At 44.4% G+C, this 23,526-nt stretch overlaps 1 protein-coding gene across 2 annotated transcripts in view; it reads left to right on the forward strand.

Annotated features, from left to right (window-relative positions):
* The window catches only part of ACTR5 (actin related protein 5), a 36,693-nt gene extending 13,704 nt beyond the window's left edge, over positions 1-22,989 (forward strand). The window contains exons 6-10 of one of the 2 annotated variants that reach the window (XM_049100283.1): positions 4,160-4,276; positions 5,017-5,156; positions 6,351-6,483; positions 10,976-11,219; positions 21,282-22,989. In XM_049100283.1, coding sequence (XP_048956240.1) covers positions 4,160-4,276; positions 5,017-5,156; positions 6,351-6,483; positions 10,976-11,219; positions 21,282-21,301 — 654 coding nt within the window. In that variant the 3' untranslated portion in view covers positions 21,302-22,989. Of the gene's footprint in view, positions 1-4,159; positions 4,277-5,016; positions 5,157-6,350; positions 6,484-10,975 lie in introns of both variants that reach the window. The other variant, XM_025470061.3, reaches the window with a different exon arrangement.
* The last annotated feature ends 537 nt before the right edge of the window (positions 22,990-23,526 follow it).

A 23,526-nucleotide genomic window follows, 5' to 3' on the forward strand; every position in this document is an offset into this window, starting at 1 on the left:
AAATAAGGGAAGGACATCATAGATTGAGACATTTAGATGCAAAGAAGGATGCATGCAGGGAGCATGGTAGGTTTAGTGTGCAGTGTGGGAGATGAAGCAGGGAAGGGAGGCAGAGGCCAGCCTACAAAGGTCTTTATCAGTCAGCCTTCACACAGAGCCTTCAAAGGATGTCCAGCAAGGAAATAATCTAAGGAGACTTTATGTTAGGAAAGTAACTAGTGACAGTTAGGATGATGGGAGGGGTGAAGCTTGGGGTGGGAAGGCAGGTATAAATGTGTTGTAATCCGGAAGAGAGCTGATGTGGGAAGGGTGGGAGAGCAGCCATGGGGGTGGAAGGTAGAGGAGACACTTCAGAGGTAGCATCCAGGACTTTTGGTGCCACTTAGTGGATGTGTTGACAGAGTGGCAGTTGCTGATAATAGAACATGTGACATGTGCCAGACCCTGTGCTGAGCACTTCTGCAAGTGTTATCTTGATTAATTTTCACAATTCTGTGAGTACTATTATATATCTGTTTGACAGAGAAGGAGGCTGAGATTCAGGGGAGTAGAGGAATTTGCCCAAGGTTTCACAGCTACAGGTAGTGCAGCTGAGGTTCAGACCCAGGCCATCCAAGTGCAGATTCACTCTGGTCCCATGAGGGTCCCACAAGGGTCCCACAGAGGCCCCACGGAGGCCCCATGGAGGCCCCACAAAGGCTATCCTGAAAGGCAGAGGCTGGAGGTAATGCCTTTGGTTTGAGTGCCTTATCTTTAGAGTCTCTGTGGGACTTAAGATGAAATTTGCCAGGACCCTGCTATGGAAGGACCTAGTATTGCATGGGGAAGGCCACTCCTTAGAATTCTGAGGGTGGAGGAAAAGCCAGGGTAAGAGACCGAGGAAGAGCTGAAAGAGCAGCAGGGTTACTGGGAGCATCGTAAGAGCTTGGGTGGTGGGCTCAGCCTAGAGTGGGTGATGACACTGGAGCGTGGAAGGACAGGAGGAAAGGTAAAGAGGTGGGGTGCAGGATAAATAGGCAGTGGGCTTTCTGAAGCATCTGAGGCCATCTGCTAAGAACTGCCAGTGGTGACTAAAAGTGGGAGCTGCGGAGAAGTGCTGGGAGGGCTTGCAGACACCTGCTCTGGGGAATGCACGAGGAAGCCGAAGAGGATGGCAGGCCCTCCAGCAGCAGCCTGGGGCTTTCTCCACTCCTGCTCACAAGAAGTGTATTTCACTTATCTGTTGCTGTGTGGAAAAACTACTCTAAACTTAGTAGCATAAAATGATGACCATTGTGTTGTGCTCCCAAATATGATGGGTCAGGAATTCAGAGTGTAGTAGGGATCTCTGCTCTGTGACACTTGGGGCCTCATCTGGGAAGACTTGAACAGCTAGGGACTGGGATCCCTGGAGGGCTTTTCACTTAGCTGGCATCTGGGTTGGGATGACTCCAAGGCCATGCTTAGCAGGATGCTGGACCTGAGCACCCATGTGGGGTCTGTCTATGTGCCTTGGACTTCTCAGCATGGTAACTGGCTTCTAGGAGGGAGCTCCCCAAGAGAGAGTAGCCAGAGAGCCAGTGTTTCAGAGGTCAAGGTGAAGGGAGCTGTGTGGCCTTTTATGACCTCACATAGGAAGTCACATGATACCACTTGTGTCAGCTCTAATGGTTGGAGTCTCACAGGTCCCTGCTAAGATTTGAGGGGAGGAAATAAGCCCCATCCCTTTGTGGGGAGTGTCAAAATCCCCTGGAGGAAGAGCATGTAGGATGGAAGATACCGTTGTCATGGTTTTTGAAAAATACAGCCTGCCTCAGAGCAGAAGAGGAATGAGCCTATGGGTGGGATCCTACCCTTTAGGATCTGAGAGTGGCTGTTGGAGCAGCACAGCGGTAGAGTAGGATTGGAGGGTGGCAGCTATGATCAGGCTCCCGGGTGGGTAGAGGAAGCTGTGAATGCACAAGGGAGGTCATCCCTGGGAGAGGTCAGGAGTGGAGGTTGGGATAGAAGATGAGTCAGACCGAGGTATAGGGAGTAGAGCAGTAGGTAGGAGGTAACTCTGGAGCCTAGGGCTAGCCTTTACTCATTATTCGGAGAAAGGATCCACAAGTATTGCCTGTAGTTATTTTAAATACACAAGTGACATATGTGTGCCTCCAACCTGGTATTGTAACAGTTAAGGGACCAGAATGAGTGCCTAGTTGAAAGAAGGAAGAAGTGTTCACTTGTCACCCCACCACTGCCCTAGGGGTATGCCCTAGGAGGAGGAGGAAATATGCTCAGACTATACCATTGTGACATTAAATAAATCTTTGGTTGCCATTGAGAGCTGGACTGATGTGACCCCAAAGCCTCCCTTCTTTCTGTAACACCACAGTGCTCCTGGTTGCCAGTTGCCCTGGATGACGAGCCACCAAATGAGGGAGAACTTTCATGATCTGTTTCTGATCCTCTCTTGGGACTCCTGAGTTTAGTGCTGAGTTAGAACAGGCCCAAGCATTCCCAGGGTTGTGGCTTCTTTCTGGGAGATCAGAGTCTTCCAGACTAGACTGCAGACCTCCAGGGGAATGTCTTCTCATGTGCTTCGCAGCCCGTCCTGGGGTAGAGAAGCCTGCCATTTCGCTCAGCTGGCCTTGCTGCTGCTTGTAAAATCTTTTGTTCTCCTGTTCACTGTGACCTCAGATCTTTTCCATACTCGCAGAGCCCAGTTGTCCTGCTGCACTCAGACTCACGATGTCTAGAAGTTTAGCTTGAGGCAGGTCCAAGACTTTGGAGCTAAACCGTCTGTCTTGGGCCAAGCTTCCAACACTTAGTAGTGTGATGTGATCTTGGGCAAGTGCTGATCCTCTGTGGAGCCCATTTCCTCACACCTGAAGCATAGTAGTCATCTCCACAGGGAGGATTGTGCAAGTATCAGGTTTTCTGCTCCTGAATTGGATGCAGTATTCAGATGGCTCTCACCTCCTTCCCTGAAAGCAAAGTCCATGGATTCTTGCCTCCCAGCCTACCTTCTTCTCTCCTTAAGTTACCTACTTCCAAACTAGTTCTTCTCTTTCTGTTCTCTAGTCTCAGATGAAATGTTCCCCGTCCTTTCCAGGGTTCACCCTCTCCTTAAATTTGGTAGAATTCTTTATATTGAACAGAATTTAGGATACATTATCCCTCATTCTATAAGCCATATATGCACGTAACTGTTCTGGTGGGTGTGCACCGCAGGAGTGTTGAAGGGCATTCCCTTAAGAGTGAGTTTGAGGGATGCCTGAGTGACTCAGTCGGCTGAGTGTTCAACTCTTGATTTTGGCTCAGGTCATAATCTCAGGGTCCTGAGATTGAGCCCTGCATCAGGCTCTACACACCATGGAGCCTGCTTGGGATTCTCTGTCCCTCTGCGCCTCCCTGCTCCTGTGCACTCTCTGTCTCTTTAAAAATTAAAAAAAAAACAAAAAACAACAAAAAAAAAACACCTTTAAAAAAAGTGAGTTTGAATGCTAATTTACATTGGCAATATATGTGGCAATGTTCTAGAGAAGTGTACTTAAGTGCTCTGAATTATATTGGTAATTTGTGCACTTCATAGATTTCCAAGGGTAAGGCTGACCTCAGAGGGCTTGTACCCCACGCAGGGACCTCCCTTCAGCATGCCAGGTGGATAGTACCGAGTCAGCTTGCGTCCTCCCCAAGACCTTCTCGTAAGACAGTCCTTTTTACGACAGCTGTCATTGTTAGAGCATTCTTCCATGGAATTTCTTCCTGTAACTTCTCCCCCTTGAGTCCAGAAGGTGAAACTCCTCTGCCTTTCACATGGCAGAATGACAGATGGCTAGAGATGTCACCTAGAACCACACTACCCCTGCTCAGATTCTCTTGTTCAGGTCAAAATTACAGTATGTCCTAAGTCCGGTGTTGGGGGTTCTGCCAGCGTGAGTTGAATCCACTTAGGTTCACTGTGGCTGAAGAGGAAAGCCCATTGTGCTGGGTGCCAGAGTCGCAAAGCTCTCTGCTGCCTCGGGAGCTTTTAGTCTTTTTTTTTTTTTAATAGTTTAGAAAAATTTTAATAATTTTTACACAAACTTCGAGGACATTGAGCAAAACACCAATTCTTGTTCGTGACTGTGAACTGATAGAGTGAAGGCCTTCTTAAATTACAGGTGCTGTTTTGTTCTGTTTCTTCTGTTCTTAGACCCCTGACCTAGAGCAGCTGGAGCCATCTCTGGAAGATGTGGAAAGCATCAATGATTTTGAACCCTTGTTTTCAGAGGAAACCCCTGAAGTGGAGAAGCCAGTCACCACTGTCCAGGTTGGGTTCCTGTAGCCTGCACCATGTTTCTGCTTTGAAACCATTGATAAAAACAACTAGTCTGGTCTAGTCTGCTTCTTTAGGAATATTTTTGCAAACAAACAAACAAACAAACAAAATCCAGTTTTATTTTCTAGAATGTTGGTGGGCTAGGGTACTAATACTAAAACATCTGAAGTCAGGGCTTTTCTTATTGATTGAGGTTCCAGCACTAAGATTGTGAACCTGTGGGAAACAGTCTGCCTTGGAAGAAATATTTTGGCAAGTAATTGAGGACTTTAGACCTGAAGCCTAGCTTTAATGGTTTCATTTATATTTAAGCCAGGGTAATTATGCTTAGTCCCCATTTGGGCCTAAGTTTCTGTCATTGCAAATGGCAATCAGACAGACTGACCTGAGTCTGAGACTCACTGGGGAGAGTGCTTTCTCTGCTGTGTAGCGACTGGGCTGCACTGTGCTGGCTGGAGGTTTGGTCTTGCAGTGCTGGTCCTTTCCACTGCTCTTCTTCTGATATCTCTTTCCCTGTAATGCAGAGACCATTTCATCATGCAAAGTTGAAGGTATTTGTAATACAGAGGTGGGAGAAAGACCGAAAATGGGATTATCCTATCAGGAGAGTTAGGGAGAGGTTATTCTGGCAGGAACAAAGAACAGAAGCTATGTTGGAATAAGAAATACTGGCAACTAGAATATTTGTCACTGTGGCCTAAAAATATCTTCTAAACCTTGGGTTTTTAAAGCCCGTGTTTAACTTGGCAGCCTATCATCAGCTGTTTGTTGGGACAGAAAGAATTCGAGCTCCAGAAATTATCTTCCAGCCGTCCCTCATAGGGGAAGAGCAGGCTGGGATAGCAGAGACCCTTCAGTACATCCTGGACAGGTGAGATTAAACCTCCTTTTCCTTCCATCTTCCAGAACCATTTCCTTGGATTTGACACTGAATGGTAGATGAGATGGTTGGGCATTTGAAAATCTGTTTCATGCCCTCCTTTTCATTGACTTGCTGTGTTCTGATAGTATTCTTTAACTTTCCCCAGCCCTGGCATGTCACAGGGGCTCTGTAATTCTTTTCTGAAAATGTAAATGCTCAGTTGATTTGAGGAGCTTTAAGAAATTCTTTGATGTTTAAGCAATACAGTAATGTACATGCATTGGTTTTCATATAAACCTTTACATTATCGAAGACTAGTGATTTTTAAGTACCCTTAAAATTTGCAGAGCTTATGAGTTTTTTTCCTCTTTGCCGACATTATATTTAAGAGTTTGTACTTCTATAAACTGCTCCTTTCCCATCCCATTTATATAGGCATTTTTCCTGCAGTGTGAGTTTTCATAATTCAAGCTGGACAAGTGGAGAGCATGATTTGTAGTTTCCTGGCTGCTGTTGATTGAAACAGAATGAAAACTGGCACCTAGCAAGGAAGAAAAGCTATTGTGGCCACTTCGAGTGGCTTTGAGCTTTGTCTCAATGGGAAAGTACTCAAACATGTATAAGTTAAAGCTGTTATTTTTTAAAAAAAGAAAAAAGAAAAAAACGCAGGTGGAGGGATGGGTCAGCAAAAGTAAGGCAGGACTTTTTGGGGTAATGGAAATATCTGTATTTTGATTGTAGTCATTACCTTTGTCAGACTTTATCAGAATGTTTGGAAATCAGTCCTCCATAAAGTCAGTTCTTTTAAAAAGTGTGTTAAGAGGCATAAAACTTGTAATCCTACTAAGGAAGTGAATTCTGCAAAATCGTAAATGACAAATGGAAGTTTTGTGGGTTTTTTTTTAAGATTTATTTATATATTTTAAAAGATGGGGAGGGGCAAAGGCAGAGGGAAAGAGAATCTCAAGCAGGCTCCATCCCCAGCATGGAGCCTGATGTAGAGCTCAGTCTCATGACCTGAGTTGAGTTGAGAGTTGGATGCTTAACTGACTGAGCTGCCTGGTGCCCCAGGAAGTTTTTAAAAACACTTTATGTGCAGATTTCTGTTTTTTGGCAAGACCTTACATTTCTTACATTTCTACATTGGCATTCTCTGATCCTACGTTGGTAAGACTATGCCAGAAGGAATCATCTCTCTCCTAGATACTCAAAGGATGTTCAGGACTTGCTGGTTCAGAACGTTTTCCTCACCGGTGGAAACATGATGTACCCTGGGATGAAAAGTAGAATTGAGAAGGAGTTGTTGGAGATGAGGCCCTTCCAGTCTGCTTTTAAGGTACTGCTTGCTCATATAACCAGCTGTTTTGTAAATAGCATTAGTTATTCGTTTTCTGATTGCAAAAGTCATAAATATGGTGTAGGGGAGGGAAATTACTTCTAGTTCCATCATCCAGAAATATCTACTGTTAACATTTTTTGGGTTTTTTCTGGTCTTTGATATGTGTTGAATTTTTAAAGCAGAATGGGAATCATGTTTTATGTATTTCTCTGTTGTTGTTTTTTAACTGAAAAAAGACATGCATCTAATAAAATTTGGGGACTACAAGGAGTACACACTGAAGAGTAGTCATTCTCTTCGCCCCCCCTCCATTCTACAGGCAAAGCTTCTCTTGTGCAGATTCTTTGTATATGAGTGTAACCTGCCTGTAACCTGCATTTCCTTAAATCGCCATGAGCGTTTTCCCATGTCATTATTTTTTCAAAATACTTTTTTTTTCCCTGAATGGTGTTTATGCCCCATAGTGTATCTCCCAAATCTCTGATCACTAGGAGACATGGTCTGAGCCCCCATAGAGGACAGGCACCTTGCAGCTGCTAAGATGCCTAGTCACAGCCCTTAGCTGCAGGGAATTTACTACCTGAGGGGCAGCAGCCAATTAAATAGACCGTGATATTCCAGAACATGATGGACATCCATGCACGGGCATCTGCCTGTCTTGGAGTTCAGGAGGGGTTCAGACCTGAGTCCCTAGGATGAGAAAGTGTGTGCCATGTAGACGGTGTGGAGTGGGGTGGGATGGAGGGAGCATTCCAGAGAGGGACCTAGCATGAGCAAAGGTTCAGGGACCAGAAGCCTGCTGAGGGACTGAGGTACAGTGGAGTGTGGCTGGAGCGTAGGGCCGCTAAAGAGGAGTGGAGGGGGGTGCGGTGGAGAGGTCAGCAGGGCCCATACATCCTGCTGAGGCTGATCTTGGTTTCCTGCTGTATGATGTATTTATTACACATTCACGGCATGGTCTTTGGGCTCTGGTCCTGACTCCATTACCACTCTTACTGAATTTTGCCAGGCCTTTGTTTTGTCAGTGGTGCAAAGGGATAATCAGAGCTCCTGTGACCAGGATTCACTGTGCTAGTGCAGGTCTAGTGCTCAGCATAGGGCCTGTACAAAGTGCACACTTAAGATGTGAGCTGTTGTATAGAGTAGGAACCTAGGACCACCCCAGGTTCCATGATTTGCTAGGAGGACTCACAGGAATCATACACACACACACACACACACACACACACACACACTACATAATCACGTATCATACTTGTATATAATCATGCTCATGGCTATGACTTGAAAGGAGACAAAGCAAAATCAGTAAAGAAAAGGTGTATGGCGTGAAGTCAGGGGAAAGCGGATAATGAGCTCTGGGAGTCCTTACCCAGTGGAGTCACACAGGACATAGCAGTGAGCCGTGACAACACATGTGAAATGTCAACAATCAGGGAAGCTCATTAGAGACTCAGTGCCCAGGGTTTTTATTGAGGGCTGATCATTTAGGTACCCCCTGCCTGGCACATATCCAAATTCTAGACTCACAGAAGGAAGCTGGTGTTCAGCATAAACTACATTATTTGTCTAAACATCAGGAGAGTGAGCTGCTCTTACCAGTCAGGATGGAAGCCCCCCTGAAATCCAAGTTTGAATGTGCCAGCCAAGGACAGCCTCGTGAGCAGTTAGGCCTGCAGGTTAACTCTTTCTTGCACAGCTCTTGTTACTGTTAGGCCCCATGACACCATAAAGGAGTCTAAGCAGGGGAATCATTTTGTTTAGTTTGAATTTTAGGAAGCTGTTTTTGACTTGTGGAAAATAGGGTATCAGGTATCTATGTGAAATATCAGAAGCAGGAGGTCAGTTAGGACGCAGCTCCCAGGTTTCAGGATGGAGTCCTCATTCCACCAGTTGCAGCGTCTCCTATGATCTGACCTTGAATTACTCCAGCATCACCTCTAATCACTTCCCCTTCCACCCTGTACTTTGTTCCCCAATACATCATGTTTCCTTGCCTCAGGGCATTTGCACCTGCTGGTTCCCTTTGCCTGGAATCCTCTTCCCAGCTTGATACTCATGTCTCTCATGGCTGGCTTAGATGTCACATCTGCCAGAAGCCTTCCCTGTCCTTCCCTGTATTCCTTACACACCTCTATTAGGGAGGACAGACTGTCTTGTGAATTGTGCCCCAGGTCTTGGTTCAGTGTCACTGGGTGGCTATGCAGGAAATATGCAGTAGGTTTTGGGAGAGGACAGGAAGGAGTTGATGTGGCAGAGATTAGGGGAGTGAAGTTGTAAGAACTGAATAACAGGTTGGATTTAGGGAGAAAAGTGTGGGACCCAAGACCGTTCCTACGCTCTAGGTTGTCCCGCAACTGGTGGGACAAATACAGCATTCCTTAGACTAGGAAATGGGAGATGAAGAGAAGGCTCGTGGGTGGAGAATGAGTTCCACTTCTGAGGCGGGTTGAGTTGGATTTCCAGTGGGATGCCCAGGAAGCAATGACTCATAGCCAGCTGCTGAGTGCTGGAGAGAGGAAAGCAGAAGGGTGGACTCAGATCCCCCAGCACAAACTGTGTTGTCAGTGGGCACCGTTTGGAGGATAGAGATGTCCATGATTAGGCCTTACATAACATCAGCATTTAAGGTCTTGGGAGGGTGGGGGTAACCATGAAGGAGGCTGAGGAGGAGAGGCAGGAGGAGGGCCAGACCCTGTGGGGGGTGGTGGTGACGGTACAGAAAGTGAGTGCAGGTGCGCGCTGGCAAACTTGACTTGTGATGACATAACACATCATATTATTGGATGTTTAAGATCTATTGCTTGATCATCGCGAAAGCCCTTCCTGTGAATTACTTTGTGAACATTAGCTGTAGGAATGCTGCCAGATTGCTCTTTGCTGCTGTCCTTTAGCTGGTTCAGCCTCATGTGGCACCGCCCCAGCTTCCGTGGCTTCCACTTTTGCTGCTCCTTTGCAGCTATGATGTGATAAGTATGCGTCATGCCAGAATTAACCCTTGATACTCACTCAACATTTAGGTTATGTATTCAGCAGCTCAAGTGTGAGCCATTTAAGATCTTGAGATGGTACTTGAACATACTTTAAGTTTCTCTTGGTTTCTTATTTAAGGAGCAAAACATTTTAATATTCAATTATAATAGTGTTTTAAAAGTTAACAAAGAATAATCTCAACATAAGCACAAAAAAACCCCCAGCAAAACATTAAAAAATGTTACTAAAATCTCAGACAAGTTAAGTAGGCCAAAATGAGGATAGAAAAAAAAGCAAAACACTTGTAGTTCAGCCACTGTGAGTTACATATAAACTTTTGGTTCATTTTCTTCTCTTGTATTTGATTTTAGCTTAAAAAAAAAAAAAAAAGGAGAGATTGTTGATGGCTTATTTGTGACCTGTATTTTTGTTTTACTTTTCAAAATTTTTTTTCTTTGCCAGTAGGTATATGTCCATAGCCTTTTTTGTATGGCTGTATAGTATTTCATTATTTTATTCCATTATCTTACTGGTTTTTCAGTGGTAATAATGCTAGCTACCATTTATTGAATACTTAGTCTGTGCCAGGAGTATCACACTGCTTCACACTCATTCTCTCCTGCTCCAGCCAGAGCATAAGGGCTCTTGTGACCCTAATTTACTGACGCTCTTTTATCACAAGTATGTCCCATGTCAGCCCAGTCAATCTTCTGACTTTTGTGTTTGTCTGCTTCATCCTCCATCTGTGCATGCTGATTCTACTTTATGTCACCTCCCTGTTACTTCAGAGAGTTCTCAAACTACCATTCCAACCTGGAAATCCTGTGGTTGGGGAGGGAGGTAAGAAGGAGCAGGGAGTCAGGTGGCGACACAGGAAGCCTAACTGGAGCTCCAGAGGATGTTCCTGCTCTGGTCAGGTCAGCCGAGTTGAGGGGCTCCCACGGGGCTGCTGACTGTGGCCTCACTCTGACAGTAAGCAGTGGAAACAGCACTGGCAGCGTCCTGGAGAATGCCTGGGCCATCCTCTCTGCTTTTCACTCCTGACTTTTCTTGTCCACCACGGCCAGAACCACCTTGTATCAGCCTCTGCTTCCCTCTGCTCACAGAGTGGGTGTCAGGGTGAGAAACCCTTTCCTCCACCTGGAGTGCTGGCTCTGCTTCCTTTCTCCATGTGGCAGCTTATGGCAGTTTGTGGTCGACAGTGTGGGAACAGGAGGGGCAGCTGGGCCTTTGTTGCCCCATTGTGGCAGGTCCAGTGTTGGTGAACTAGCTGGCAGCCGTTGATTGTGTGAGGTCGAGTCTGCTGCATTTTGCATTCTTGTGTGCTCTCTTGTAGAGTCTGCAGCTTCCCCACCCAGCTGTATTTGGAGGGTGCGGGCAGTTCCGCACCGGGGCCCCCACATGTGTGTATTTCTGGTGATACCACATAGGGGGTTGCAGCTGAGCCTGCTAAATAGTCACTCCATGAGCCCTAGGGTTGGAGATGGCCCTCTGCTGAGTGCTGTTTGTGTTTCAGGTCCAGCTTGCCTCCAACCCTGTGCTGGACGCCTGGTATGGCGCTCGGGACTGGGCCTTGGACCATCTGGACAACGATGAAGTGTGGATCACCAGGAAAGAGTATGAAGAGAAGGGAGGAGAGTACCTCAAGGAGCACTGTGCATCCAACATCTACGTCCCCATCCGTCTGCCCAAGCAGGCCTCCCGCTTCTCAGACACGCAGGCCCCTGGCAAAGGCTCGGGGGCCAGTGGAGGCAGTGCTGGTGAGCAGGCATAGTAGATGCCCTCTGGGACCTGGGGCCTCGGCCAGTGTGACGGACGGTGGCTGTGCTAGCTGGCTCTGCCCTGAGCCAGCTGGTAGCACTGGGCGACAAGGTGGATTTCTCCTGGGGAGAATAGTTACGGGACACTGGGAGTTTCCTTTTGGAAGTGTGTTCACTTGGGGGTTCCTGCAGTGAAGAGACTTGAAATGGCTTTCTGGTATTGTTCCTGAACCAAGGACGAACTGTGGCATCAGCTTCCTGCAGCAGTAAATGAAGACCGTGTAGGACAAGGATGTACAAAACGTAAAAAGTTTATTTCTTTATTTAAAAAGTTCTTTAAAAGAATCCTTCAAAACGGATATTGTCAGTGTAGATATTCTTCTGACTTTATTCAGAAATCATGTGACTGCCCAGCAGATGGAGGACTTTCACAGGTGTATAAACAAAAGATAGTGTTAATGTGACAAAAGCAGTTGCCCACGAAATCTCAGGAGCTGGAAATGTTTTCCTTCTATCATTTCCTCTTAAAATAGGTAAAAAGGGCCTAGAGAAGGTGACCAAATGGCAGAGTTTCTCCATCAGGGACCTGCATAGGTCCACTTCTGAATGGGCAGAAATGAGGCCTTTGCCCAATTTTTGTTCATACTTTCTATGCTGGAAACTTTTCCACCACATGAGGCCTTCCTACAGATTTTTCTTTCAATGTCCACAAGTTTGTTGGCTGCTTAACTTTCTTGGGCCTTTCAGAAGAATGAAACAAGTCAGGAAAAGGTGAATTCTGTAGCTGCCTCAGTGTTGCCATAATCTTATATTCCCTGTGCCCTTGCAGCATCATCTTAAATGGACAAATGACCCCTCTCTTTTATAGAGATTGCTCAGTGTGAATTTTAACTCTGAAACATTCCTGGTAATTGAGCCCAGAGGCCCCTGAGACGCTAGTGTCTGTCCCAGAATCTGTCCATTTAAATCCTATGGAGCCTCTAGCCCATCCTTCCGATGAGGCCCCCTCAGGACCTGTTGGCTCATGCAGTGTACTAGGGGCTATCACCTGGATCTGCAGCCCTCGGGTTAGAAACTAAAGGCTTGGAGTGGGCAGTGGTGGTGCAGAAGGTAGAAGACTCAAGCCAACCCAGGGTCTCCCAGAGGATTGCCAGTGAGCCACTGGCCATGTATAGCAGGGCCCAGGTACTAAGGAGACTTTGATAGGCATGTGCTGTTATGAAAAAAGAATAGTTGCCAAGAAGAAGGCAGGACCAACCTCCACATGAGGGAGGTTTTCATATCCTGTTCCCAGGAAGAGGAGCACACTGACTTCTGGTAGGCCTGGAGGTCCCTCCCTCTCCCATTGTCAACAGTTTTAACAGCCTGAGCGACATAGTGAAATCAGCGTGGTCAGGGAGGCCGAGCCCTGGTGGCAAGGCCCCTGGGTGAGCAGGTAAGCCCAGACATGGTTAAGCTGGGCCTACCGGAACTGAGGAGGTGTGGGGCTGCAGTGAAGGGCAGGCTGAGGGGCTTGGGCTCTCCAGTTGCATCTTTCACTCCTCACATTAAGTATACCGTGACCTTTCACAGCCGCCTTACGGGTTACCGTGGCTCTTCTGAAGGAAGCTGCCCCACTCTCCCTAGCATGCCGAGCAGGCATATGCCATCCGTGCATTCCCTCAGCTTTGCACAGACCACCAGCAGAACACTCACCACAAGCCTGGGCTTTGTCTCTCCCCCAGGACTGTTGCCTTAAACTGAAGTGTTCTGAAGAGCAGGAAGTGTTCCATTCAGTGTAGAGTATCTACAGCTGAGTGCTGGACCTGGAGGGTGCTGAGGGCTCACAGGATTTTTAATGGATGACTAAATCTATGACCAGAGAACATTTGAGAATAGTCTGATTGTCTACTCTGTTGAGAAGAACAGATCAAGAGTCCACGCTGAGGACTTCCTCTCAACCGGGGAGCCCTATTCATTGAGGCATCTGATGTTCCTGGGTAGGTGGGCCATGACTGCATGCAGCTGAATGTTCTGGGGGCGGCTGTGAAGGAACAGACTCCTGTATCCCAGCTTCGGGCTCTCGTGGCAGGAGGAGATAGCCTGAGGAAGGGACTGTCCTGTGTCTCTAGGACCAACTAGCTCTGGATTTGAGTTAGGGCAGCTCTCAAAGTTGGGCAGCCACAAAGAGTGATTGAGCCCCCCCCCCCCCCCCAGGCTAAGATGGTGGTAGGGATACCCTGACTGTTGCCTGCTTATGCTGCCTCTGCCTCCTGGTGGCATCTCTGGAAATAAGCAGTTTTGCCAAAGGAACAGAGCAGGTAAAAATAAAAGGAAGTGGCACAAGAGTGTAGTTAAGTGTTCAGAGATGTGCAGACAAGGCTAAACCAAGAAATGGAGATTTAGACAAATGTAACTTGCAAAGATTATTTTATGCCTACCTAAGGGATTAAGTGAATAAAGTGACATCTATCATTAATAGAACTTTGCCATTAGATTGTCACCAGAAAATTAGAGAATGAGAGGGTGCCAGAGGATTCAGAAGTGTAGGCAGAGCCTGGCTGTGTACAGAGTACATTCTCCTTTCCTTCTGGGCCCATGGCTGCACTACATTTCCCAGCCTCCCTTGTGGTTGTTATCAGGGCCATCTGAGTTTGGCTGGTGGAATATGGGCAGAAGTTCGCCCATTGTTTCCAGGGCTGGCTTCAGTAAACCTCCCCTAAGAGCCCTCTTCTTCCTCCTTCCCTGACTGTGGGCTGAATGGAGAGCCATCTAAGGCCCACGAGGAGTGCAGAGCCACAAAGTGGAAGGAACCAAGTTCCTAAATGACTGCCTGGAGCAGCAGCCCTGCAAATTCTTCCCCTGTGAGGAAGTAAACTCTCACTGTGTTAAGCTGCAGAGCGCTCAGGCCTTATCTACTATAGCAACTAGCATTATTCCAGCAAAAACTTTAGGTTACAAATAAAAATGTCATCAACTTCGTGTTAAACAGGGAAAAAAATAAAAATATGAAACTAGGAGAATAATGTGACAGATAGTGATTCTTTCATTTAGAAAATGAGAATGACCATCACTTTTATCCTGTAGGAGGATTAATGAGATAATGAATAAAATCACCTAAGGATTTCTACCAACATGGCAGACTTCTGATTTAGAAGACCCCCTGCCCCCAACATGCTACAAAGCTAGGCAAAAAGTTAAAGTATAACTATACAAAAAGTTGTAATGCTGAACCCGAAAGAGAAAATTCTAGCTATCATAGGAAATGATAGAAATCAGAAATAAATACAAAAATCGTGGCTGGAGTGGTAACCACAGTACACACTGAGGGAAACCAGAGCTTTCAGGCTGAGATGAGCCCTAGGGATGGACAGGGACTACTGAGCCCTGGGAAGTCCCACAGGCAGACTGACCTGCTCCTTGTTTTCTCTTTCTGTTCCCTTCCTTCCATGACATCTCTATTCCCCCAATTCCGCTTATGTCTGTGAGCATCCACTAAGACCCAGGTACTCTTCCCTTGTGCCCCATGCCCACCAGGGCTCCTCTTCCTTTCCTAGGCCCAGGGAGCCCTGTGAAATTCAGTCGTTCCAGAGGCCCAGAAGCCATTTCCCATAGCACACATTTTTACTGACCAAAGTCACCATGAGGGCAGGGTGAGTCTGTGCTATAGGGAAAGTCAAGGTGATGCGGTGGGTTGAATTGTGTCCTGAGATGATATGTCCAGGTGGTAACCCAGTGTCTCTAAATGTGACCTTATTAGGAAATAGGTTCTTTGTAAATGGAATTAAGGATCTGGACGTGAGATCAGCCTGGTAGGGTGGGCCCTCAATCCAATGGCTGGTATCCTTATAAAATAAATGACACAGGAAAGAAAGCAATGGAGAGGCAGAGGCTGGAGTAAGGCAGCCACAAGCCAGGGAATGCCAGGAGCCACCAGAAGCTAGAAGAGGCAAGGAAGGATTCTCCCCTAGTGCCTTCATGGGGGGAGTATGACCCAGATGATACCTTGATTTGGTATCCAGGACTGTGAGTAAATTTCTGTTGCTTTAGGTACTGTGTTTGTGGTCATTTGTTATATACACAAATGTCTAGGTCGAGTCTGGGAAGGAATCTGGGTATGGGTAGGAAATTTTTAAGCCATAAAGAAGCAGAGAACTTGCCTACAAGATGGAGGAGTCCTAGCAATGGCAGGACCAAGATAACAACCAACATCTATCATGGGGCAAGCTGGCATTGGCAATGAAGGATAGGGAGGTGGGGTTTGGGAAGTGCACAGGACCAGAGCTGAAGGTCCTGGAGAGGCGCCCCTTCTGGGGATAAGAGAGGCCCTAGGCAGTCCGAGGTGGTGTATGGGGAAGCATGGAAGGGGCTGGCACTGGAGGTTTATTACAGCAACAGAAGATCACAGGAAGCTGGACCATCCAAAGGTGCTAAATACTGGAGAATCTACCTCACTGCTGCACCAGGAGGGGGAGCTTAGAGAGACTTAGAGACCAACTAAAATACTCTCCCTGCCCTGCTCCTCACCTATATCCTGCTAATAGGTGCTCAGGTAAACCTAACATGCCTAAATATGAAGAGTAATAAAAACAGCATCCTAAAGGGGATATTGCAAGATAAAACTAAAATCGGAAAATTCAAAGTCAAACTTGTTAGCAGGAAACACAGGAGGATAAAAGACAGAAAAAAATTGTAATGCAGCATTCCAACACAAAATAATTAGACAAGCAAATGCAGTTGTGAGGACACCACAAAACAAAAGCTTCGAGTAAAAATGACCAAGCAGATGTGAAATGAGAACTGAGAGGACCCAGGAAAAGAAACTGAATATAAAAGAAAAATGATCTCAGAAATCTAAATCCAAGATGCACAAAGGGGAGATACAGTCAACTGGAAAGAAAAAGGAAAAACAAAGTGAAAGAAAATAAGAGAAAGTTACAGATAAGGAAGAAGAGGCACAAGAAATCTAATCAAGTTGGACATAGTTGAAAATTCGGTATATTGAATTTTATATTGTAAAGGAAAAAAAACAATGGAATAAAAATTCATATTTCAGTGGTAATTTGGTAATACTTTCCTCCGAGAGAGAAAATGCTCTGAATACAAATACGGTAAAGACACACTGTGTATGCACTTGGGAAGAGAGACTCAGAAGTGTCAACTCTAAGAAGATCCTAGGCAAATAAATCCTCTGGGCTGCTAGGCAAAAAGACACAATGGCTTACAGTATCAAGAAAAACTAGATGTCATCAGACTTTCTGACAGCACTCTGTGTAATTTAATACTAGAAAGTTGACCAAAGAAATTGAATTATGAAAAAACAAAAACGGTAGAATAAACTTACTTGAAAAAAAAATTTAAGAAACCTACTAGAAAAAGGCCAACAACAGTTTAAAACTACTAGAAAGGGAAAGAACAAATACATGAAATAATAAGGAATTACTAAAACAAGAAAAATCATTACTTTCTACAGTTCTTTGCAAATACATTTGAAAATATAGATAAAATTTGTCATTTTTTAGGAAAATGGAATGTACCAGTACTGACCTGACAGGAATCGAGTCCTGGCTCCAGATGCTTTCACCCAGAAATGACACAACACATGTGCTCTGATTTCATTGGCCAAAGCAAGTCATTTAGCTGTGTGTGATTTCTTAGCATTCTGTGTTACCTCCTCTAACTAGTTATATCTTTATGTAATTTTTTTTTGTGATTGCTCTAGAAGTTACATTATGCATCCTTTATTTATTGTATGGATTCTATAATACTTCACATACAATGTAAGAATGTTGCCACATATAACTCCATTTTTCACTTTGGGGATTTGCTATTGGTATGTGCTTTACTGTCACAAACCCCATAACACATTTTTAATTTTTAAAATTTGGTTAGTAGTCTTTTGGAGAAATCTAAAAAGATCATCTTTTACCTGCACATTGATTCTTTCTGGTCAAGAACGTGGGAGTGGGAGGAGAACATTTTCTTGGCATTAGTTCTGGCACATTCTCCTCATACTAACAGGATGGGGGAGGGGCTTCCCTCTGGCCTGTGCCTAGCCAAACAGCCTTTTGGAAACCTTCCAGAGGAAATGCAGTGGGTTCTCCCTGGAGCCTTACTGCAAATTGGACAAGAATTGTCTGGAAGATGAATTCACCTGCTTGGCTTTTTCTAGCCTGCGTAACATTTCGATGAAAACCTGGCTGGGAGTAGGCTATATCGGATCCTACCAGCCCTCTCCCAGCCTGGGCAACCATCTGGAGATTGCCTGGGAGTCAAGGTGATGGGTATTTTCTCAGTCTAGACAAAATTCTGCAAACTCTAACTTTAGTTGTGGGAGGAGGAGTTTACCTGCTGATCATTCCCCGGCTCAGGACACCAGTAGTATTTTGGACTGGGTTTCATAGAAGTATTGTTAAATCTAGAAGGGTTTATAATTGGGTCAGCAAAATCCATGCCCTGATCACTGTTCATAGTAAAGGACATTCCGAGAGTATGAACTAAGGAAGTCCTTTTGTTGATAGATTCTGTCGGTCTTTGTCATAGGCATGTCTCTGCCATTGTGAGGAGGTACACCCAATTGCTTAAAATATACAAATAATAATCTGAATAAAACTGACCAGAAAATTTACAAAGGCCCCCAAGGAGGAGGTAGATCTGCCCTCTTCTTGACAGCTTTCCCCACATTCTGAGTCTGACTATAGGGAAGTTCTTACAAGATCATTGAGGAACACTGGGAAATTTGGGGACCTGCCAACTATACCCAGTTAATCCTGACATCCTCTCTGTGTGTGCCAAGCCATGGGTTCTGGAAACAGGATGAACAAACAGACCCTTTGGTGCCTCAAAGTGGTGCCCCCACTTTGGGGGTACACCAAAGAAGACATGGAATGCAAAACATCCCAAAGGTTCTTTGAATTTGGGACCAATTCTGAGGGAAGGACCAAAATCAAAAGAGCTTCTAGAAGAGCCTGCTTGGGTGAAGAAGATGAGAACAGGAGGGGGTGGCTGGGGAAGATGAAGGTGAAGCTCCGCCCCTTGTGAGCTCTGAGAGCAGTCAGGCGAGTTTTCAATGAATGTGCTTTTATTTTCCTCATTCTGAGTTCCCAGGCCTGCTCTTTTCACTTGCTGCTATCTAACAGGATTCCAGGGCTTGGCCTTGAGAATAGAGAGCCTCCTTATTGGCAATTTCTAGTGAAGAGAATCTCAGAAAAGGAGGAAGTGTTCCCTCTTACCCTGAAAATTTGGAAAAGCAGACACTCTCTGGAGAGCAGCAGAAAGCTGTTTCAAAGAGCCTATTCCTGGGATGCCTGGGTGATTCAGCAGTTGAGCATCTACCTTCGGCTCAGGGTGTGTTCCTGGGATCCAGGACCGAGTCCCACATCGGACTCCCTGTGGGGAGACTTTTCTCTCTGCCTATGTCTCTGCCTTTCTCTCATGAATAAAAAAATCTTAAAAAAAAAAAGCCTGTTCCCTTAAAATATGGGATTCTCATCCTGCTCTGATTTTAGCTGCAAGTGTTATTTGTAACAAAGGACTTTAAAAAAAAAAAAAGGTTTATTTATTTGAAAGAGAGAGAAAGCATGAGCAGGAGAGGCAGAGGGAGAGGGAGAGAGAATCTCAAGCAGACTCCATGCGCTGAGCCCAGAGCCTGACTTGGGGCTGGATCTGATAACCATGAGGTTATGACCTGAGCCAAAACCAAGAGTTGGATGCCTAACTGATTGAGCCACCCAGACACCCCTGTAACAGAACACTCTTTAAAGTTGTCTGGGTTTTACAGAAATACAATCATGTGCTATAAGAAAAAAGAAATCTTTTAAAAAAGTGATATCTTTAAAATTAAAAAAATTAATCAGTAGCTTTGCTTAATTATATATTGCCCAAGTGATAACATTTCATTTACATTTCTGTTTTAAAAATAAAGGTATAGCCCTTTGTCCATTGTCTGTATTGGCCAGAGGAGCTTTGCAATTTACCTCTTCTTCTTTCTCCTGTCACTATGACTTTAAATTAACAATACACAATACAATGTACAAAATTGTGCATTTGGCTTTGGAATTGTATGTATGTTATTTGCAATTATAAAACAAAGTTTTACTCAAAGTAAGAGCACAATCCTTAAAAATCAAAAGCAAAGTGAAAGAAGTGAACCTAATTATCAGGTTGGTAGCTTACTTACACAGAGGTCTTATTTTAAGTCTTGAATGAGGTGACTTTAATAAGGTGATATTATTTTAAGTGACTTTTTTTCACAATAGTGAGGAAAAAAACCAGTAGTTGAATGTACATCTTTCATGGGATATAGTCTAAGAACAAAAAAGGACTGTAAAAACATCTTGCTGTTTCAGCAATTATGGCATTGGTAATGGCTATTCTGAAGATATAAATGTGTGTGTGTGTGTATATATATATGCAAATAATTCTGTTAATGTTGCTAGAAACCAGGATTTCCAGCATAAGAGACAAGATATAAAAATATAAAATCAGGGGTGCCTAAGTGGCTCAGTTACACGTCCAACCCTTGATTTTGGCTTAGGTCATGCCAGGGTAGTGAGATCTGTGCATCAGCTCTGTGCTGGGCATGGAGCCTACTTAAGATTCTCTTTCCCACTCCCTCTGCTCCTCACCACGCCCCTCTCCCACTGTGTGCTATTTCTTTGTCTAAATAAAAAATATATATGTATACATATAAAACCAAAAATTAAAAGTTCTGCAATCCTAAATTTGAATCATAAGTATCAGTATGAGCACATGATGTATTTTCTCTCTAAAAGTATTAATTTCTTAGCTGAAATATGATCTGGAAATAATATCCCAGTATCAAGGAACACCCCTAGTGTGGCTTTTTATTAACCATTTCTCATTAAAAGGAACCAGGGCTCTTTGGAGAAATGGCTGCTTCCATCTCTGGGGCAGGAAAGATGAACCTGGCCTACCTTGTTGCATCAGAAAGCAAGGAAACTATCAAAGACTCCCAAAGACTCCTGGGATCATATTGAAAGAAGGAGCCAACTTGAAGTGGCTCCCACTGGCTGAGGAATGAGATCATTGGAGCGTCAGAAAGAACAAAAATGGGGGCACCTGGTGACTCAGTCGATTAGGCATCTGCCTTTGGCTCCGGTCGTGATCCGGCGTCCTGGGATCAAGCCCAGGGTCAGCCTTCCAGCTCGGCAAAGAGTCTGCTGCTCCCTCTCCCTCTGCCGCTCTCCCTGCTCATTCTCTCTCTCTCTCTCTCTCTCTCTCTCCCCCTCCCTCTCTTTCTCTCTCTCTCAAATAAAATCTTAAAAAAGAAGAAATTAAAAAATTAAGGGTTCAAGCACATCAGATATGAAAATCCATGAATTCATCATTGGTTGCCTTTGGAGAAACCAGCTCATAATTCTGCAAATGATATAAAGTGAAAGAAGTGAGCATTGATTCAGCCTTGTACCAACTGCATCCCATGGTAAACAAATAAATGGTAAGAGAATTCTTCTTTATGGAAGACTTCTAGCTAATCTATGAAGAAAGAATGATAGAATACCATCATTGTCTAACTCCTGGCAATGGCAAGAGGCCATGATCACCAACCCCTGCTAAAACCCATTGGGTGAAAAGCTGAAGGTATCTTTATAATGGACGGATATTATGTGCCTTCTGACGTGATGCAATATAACATCTTGAACACCATCCATGAAGTACTCTTACAAAAAATTTTTAATCTGAATCTAGTCAGGCCCCCAGATTTGACTGCCAGTTTCCTGGAAATACTGGGAGCAGAGAAGCATTGTATAAATTAAGGTCCCAACAGGAAGCAGATGGTGAACTCTGATTAGGGAAATTCCAAGCGGGGTTATTTATCCAGGTGAAGGCAGTGTGGAAAGAATTAATGGAATGAGAGGCAGAGAAGCCTTCCCCAGAAGAAAGAAGAATTACCAGAACCTGGAAAGGGAGGGAGTTGTGTCTTGAGAGGAACAGTTACCTTCGGCCAAGAAGCACAGCCAACCCAATGTAGCCTTGCAGGTAAGGGGCCAGGAAAATGATGACTCTGACTTCACTCTTTTCCCTCCTTCCCACTCCCCCCCGGGGCTCCCTATTGGCCAGACCCTGGAGCCAGAGGGTGATGGAACCTGGAGATGCCATCTACGTGGGTCAACCTCCAGGAGCAAAGACCAGCGTGGAGAAGAGTGGAAGGAGGACCTGAAGGGGGCAAGTAAGTAAAATTGGTCACAAACATGCTAACACCATGGGGATGTAATCAGCAAAATCCGGAATTCAGAGAACTCTCCAGGACAAACAATCTTCTTCTTCTTTTTTTTAATTCCACCAAATAAATTGCAAAGATGGGGGGAAAAAAGAGGCTGGGGTGGGGGGAACCTATAAATTAACTTTCCTCCTGCCCCAACAAATAAACTGCAAAGGGGGTAAAAGGAAGACCCGTGAACTAAAAGACACTTGAAACCAAACACAGATACGAAGTTTGGACCTCGTTCAGATCCTGATTGTAATGAATCAACTGTTAAACAAAATAAACTTCTGAAAAAAATCTGGGAAATGTGACCATTGGATATTTGATGATATGAGAATTATTGATAAGTTTTTATTTTCTGATGTACTTGTTATGCCAAGAGAGGGGTGGGGAGGCTTATCGGAGGTACATACTGAAGTATTTGCAGATGAAATGATGTGTCTGGGATTTGCTCCAGAGTAATCAAGTGGGGTGGAGGGGAGTGGGAGGGAGGTACAGAGGAAAAGTTGCCAACTCTTAGGTGGGGAGGAATAGGTACACGGGTTCATTATACCTCTGTCTCTACTTTTGCATGTGTTCGAAGTTTCCCATTTAAAAAATTAGAGTCATAGTACTCTCATCTAGCCTTTTTTTGTTTGTTCTGTAGCAATATGTCTTAGATATTATGCAACCTCACTGCATATGGAGTGGCTTCTCATCTTTGAAAAATGTATGTGCATATGTGTCTGTCACAAACATGATAAACAACTCCATGAGAATGTGATCTGCATATCCATGACCTAGATATATGCTATTTCCACAAATAGTAGCAGACCATACACAGTATAACATATCTTGGAGATCACACCACATCAATATAAAGAGAACTTCTACATTCTTTTTTTTTCTTTGTTCTTATGTCTTATGGATAAGGCATTCACAAGATTCTGAAAAACCACCCTCCAGTCCTTTGTTTTTTTATAGTAAGAAATGTGAGAAGAATTACAACCATTTTCCTGTAATGGGTGTTTGTCATTTGACTTTGTTGGGTGTTTTTTTCATGCAGAATTCTTTATGGTCTCAAATCAAGCAATCTTTTAAAATTGCTTTTTGAGTTTTATCTCATACTTAGAAAAGCCTTACTCTGAGATAATGAAAAAAATCTTATGTTTTCTTTCCATACACTTAATTCTCTTAAACCTTTTATTTAGAAAGATTTTATTTACTTATTTGACAGAGAGAGAGAGGGAGGGAGTGGGAGGGAGAGAGAATCTGAAGCGGACTCTATGCTGAGCGCAGAGTCCAACACGGTGCTGTGCTTGGAATTCCAGGAGATTACGCCGGGAGCTGAAACCAAGAGTCTGAATGCTTAGATGAGCCATCCAGGCACCCCTCTTTTAAATCTTTCTTGTAAAAAAAGTAATGTAAATAATGGCATAAAATTTAAGTGTACAACCTAGTAACGTTATAAAATGAGCCCATGTAATCACGGTGGTCAAGAAACTAAATATTGCTTTTCTGTGTTCCCTCCCCAGAAACCCCCACTATCATCTTTCCTGATTAAAATCTGCTGCTTTACAAACATTATATGGTCTCATTCATTTGGGGGATATAAAAAGTAGTGAAAGGGAATAAAGGGGAAAAGGGAAAAAATGAATGGGAAATATCAGAAAGGGAGACAGAACATGAAAGACTCCTAACTCTGGGAAACGAACTAGGGGTGGTGGAAGGGGAGGTGGGCGGGGGGTGGGGGTGACTGGGTGACGGGCACTGAGGGGGGCACTTGATGGGATGAGCACTGGGTGTTATTCTATATGTTGGCAAATTGAACACCAATAAAAAATAAATTTATATAAAAAAAATCTCCGTTGCCCTGGTAAGAAAGCACTGTACAAATTCCTAGAATATTCCTTTTGGTGTTCTTCATAGTTTTACCACCCAATTCTGCATCCCTGAACACGGTCTTTAAGATCTATCCCTGTTACATGTGATTCTGTATTCATGCCCATTGTTCTGTAGTGTTTTACTGATGCCTGTACCATGATTTATTTATCCATTTGGAATTCATGTTGGTATAGGTTTATGGTAGAGCTCCAGCTGAATTACTTTTCAGATAACTAG

Source organism: Canis lupus, chromosome 24 (assembly GCF_003254725.2).
Source record: "Canis lupus dingo isolate Sandy chromosome 24, ASM325472v2, whole genome shotgun sequence".
In the NCBI taxonomy this organism is placed as follows: Eukaryota; Metazoa; Chordata; class Mammalia; order Carnivora; family Canidae; genus Canis; species Canis lupus.